The 3,536-nt window shown below is 36.5% G+C and overlaps 1 protein-coding gene across 1 annotated transcript in view; it reads left to right on the top strand.

Annotated features, from left to right (window-relative positions):
- LOC106880024 (U5 small nuclear ribonucleoprotein 40 kDa protein) overlaps positions 1-3,536 on the top strand; it is a 24,568-nt gene that overhangs the window by 13,811 nt on the left and 7,221 nt on the right. The window contains exon 6 of the mRNA XM_014929824.2: positions 2,697-2,779. Within this exon, the coding sequence (XP_014785310.1) occupies positions 2,697-2,779 (83 nt within the window). The remainder of the gene's footprint in view (positions 1-2,696; positions 2,780-3,536) is intronic.

Raw genomic sequence — 3,536 nt, 5'->3', positions numbered from 1 at the left:
GGCCCAGGAAGATGTCAGGTTAGATATGGCATTAATCAAGTTCCCTGGGACTTTAGCAAGTCGGAGGGCTTCTATCATCCACGAATGGGGGACAGAGTCGAAGGCTTTTTTATAGTCAAGCCACATGGAGACCAGATTTCTTCTGTGCTGCCGTACCTCCGTCATTACTGCCTTATTTATAAGGAATTGTTCAGTACATCCCCAGACTCCTTTCTTCCCAGCTGCTTGTTCAGCTGTGATTATACTATTGTTTTCACAGTGGTCCTGGAGGAATCTGTTTAGGCATGCTGTATAAATCTTATACATTAAATTTTGGCATGCAATAGGCCTGTAATTTTTTGTCAATTGGGTTTCCTTGCTTTTCGGAACAAGCTTTGTTTCCGCCAGAGCCAACCAGTCTGGTATGCTGCCATCTCCATTGAGGGCTTGCTGGTACAGTTTAATAAGGTACGGTCGGTAACAGGTAATGTATGTATGTATGTATAGTGTTAATATACACAAGTAATTACACACACACTGTAATTACTTGTGGATGTTGACACTATTTCACTTGAGCAAAATGGCAAGTGAAGTTTATAAAGCCTTGCCTACATTACGTCTGGTCACTATGCACTTTCAGTGCACTGGGGAATAAAGAATTTCTTACTTATAAAATAGGTATGGGTTGACGATGAGACGAGCATCTGACCACAAAACTTTGCCTCAGATACATTCCCCTCTTCCAACCTATGTAAGTATGGAAAAATGGTCGTTAAATTCTGTTTTTCCACCTCACTTGCTGGTAAGATGGCGATGATCTTTGTGTAACAGAATTAAACTTCAGTATAACAAGTAAAGCAATGGCTTTCTGTATGTTTTTCTGAATTTTAAAATGTAGATCTTTTGGTTTTACAGGTGAAGTGATAAAATAATTTTGTTTTATTTTCGGTGTCTCTAAGTCAAAAGGATAGAGAACTACTTTAGTCATATGACTTAACGCTTTTGTTAGCCGATATCTGTTGAAATACATTGCTTTTGTTTTGGTTAATTTTGAAAATAATGAAGAATTTAGAAAATTACTTTATGGTTATTAAGTTGGTGCTTAGAACGTAAATTAACGTGAAATTTTCGATGGAAGAGTATAATTTACATGATTATGAAACGGAAAGTGACATGGGAGACAACTCCTTGTATTTACCACTTTTAAATGATGTCAAACCCTATACTGTCATTTTTAAAACAGCTGTATCTCACCGACTCATTAATCCATCATTATACTATATCCCAAAGAAATATATGAAGCATAGGTGTTTCATAAATATTTTTTTCAATTTAGATCTTATTTTAGTGTATAATTGGTAACTTTAGATTGAACAATAACTTTGTTTAGATGTTTTGAAATTTTGTTTTTTTTAGCTGATATACAATGCCAAGGTGGAAACTAAGTGGAAAAACGAATCCATTTTACTGTTTTCGTGATCTCACTTTTAATCTCGTTTGATTTTTCTTTCGTGCTGCCTTTGTAAACCTACACAAAAATACTTTAAAAAAATATAAGCTTATTCTTTTATTTTGATAAATTATAAATACATTACTTAAATATTTGATATTTGGATTGAAATGTGTTTGATTTTAGTTGAGTGATTTCTGGCTAAGTTTGATTACACATCTTTACCACCATTTTCTCTCCACTTTTCCAGATGGGGTAACCATGTATCCCTTCCACAGCAATATACCTGTTTCTTATTTCTTTATTGCCCACATGGGGCTAAACACAGAGGTGACAAACAAGGACAGACAAAGGGATTAAGTCGATTACATCGACCCAGTGCGTAACTGGTGCTTAATTTATTGACCCCGAAAGGATGAAAGGCAAAGTTGATCTCGGAATTTGAACTCAGAACGTAATGGCAGACGAAATACCACTAAGCATTTCGCCCAGTGTGCTAATGTTTCTGCCAGCTCACCACCTTACAGCAATATACCTGTTTCTGTCCTCCTATCGTACTTCCATCAGACACAGAGCCACCTCCCTAAATACTCACTCCATGTTTCATTTGAGAGTTCTTAGTCTTGCTAGTTACTTGGCAACTTCACTGGTGCTGTGCCATGTCAGAAGCACCCAGTACACTTTATAAAGTGGTTGGTATTAGGAAGGACATTGAGTCATAGAAACCATGCCAAAGCAGACAGAGAGGGACACTGTCCTTGCTCACCATTCCTAACAAACCATCTAACCCATGCCAGCATGGAAAACGGACATTAAATGGTGTTACCTCTTAATATTCCCATCAAAAATTTCAAGGTTCATATCACATTATTTGCTTAACTATTTCTCTAAATCAAGTACTAGTTTACAGATTTTCCTTACAAAGCTGATTACAAAGTGATTAAGTAATTTTTCCTCTTATTTTCATTCCTGTCCTATTTAACCATTTAGCATTGAAACTGGCCATATCTGGCCTAAATATTCTACTTCTTTTATGTTTAAACTAGCCAAATCTGGCCTCTTACACCTACCTTACAATATACGATAATGCATGATTAATACAAAACTGTGTAAATAAGCATTACACTTGACAGAGTAATCTGAACGCTAAAGGGTTAAATAACATTAAATCATGGGCTAAAAATTGCTATGTGCTATTTATTAATTACTTCTAATAGTTAATTTGTTTTAATTTAGGTGTTTTCAGTTTTTCTTTCTTTTTTTCCAGTGCGAATTTGGGATGTACGACCATTTGCGCCTCAGGAGCGCTGTCTGAAATTGTTTCAGGGACATCAACATAGCTTTGAGAAAGTAAGAGGTTTATACTTCTTTATTGATACAGTTTGTGAATTTGCATGCTCCATGGTCATTCATGACCACTGTACATATATCTGCTGTTAAAGACTATTGTATGGTTGTAGAAGCAATTAGTACAACTACTTCTTTACCTCACCCATTAATCAATACAGCCATATTATTATTATATATTACTGAAACTACATCTTCAACACTATCCATTGCCAAAGTGCCGATAAAACTTTGCACAGTGGTAAAAGGCCAGATTAAGTGGTTTTGCAGCATCTAGATTAATTACCCCACATATAATGCAAGCTAATAAAGGATGCATGGCTCAGTGGTTAGAGCAGTGTTTCTCAACTGGAGTTCCTCCAAACCCTAGGGTTCCATGAGAAAAAGTGAGATAAACTTATGCTAATTTCATGATTGTTGTATTACTATACATGCACAACATATTATTGGTTATTGTAATATAGACATCATCCTATCTGACCTATTATGGTATCAAAAAAATATAACAACCATATATATATATATATATCATCATCATCATCATCATCGTTTAACGTCCGCTTTCCATGCTAGCATGGGTTGGACGATTTGACTGAGGACTGGTGAAACCGGATGGCAACACCAGGCTCCAGTCTGATTTGGCAGAGTTTCTACAGCTGGATGCCCTTCCTAACGCCAACCACTCAGAGAGTGTAGTGGGTGCTTTTACGTGTCACCCGCACGAAAACGGCCACGCTCGAAATGGTGTCTTTTATGTGCC

Source organism: Octopus bimaculoides, chromosome 10, assembly GCF_001194135.2.
Source record: "Octopus bimaculoides isolate UCB-OBI-ISO-001 chromosome 10, ASM119413v2, whole genome shotgun sequence".
Taxonomy (NCBI): domain Eukaryota; kingdom Metazoa; phylum Mollusca; class Cephalopoda; order Octopoda; family Octopodidae; genus Octopus; species Octopus bimaculoides.
This window is presented reverse-complemented; position numbering and strand designations above follow the sequence as displayed.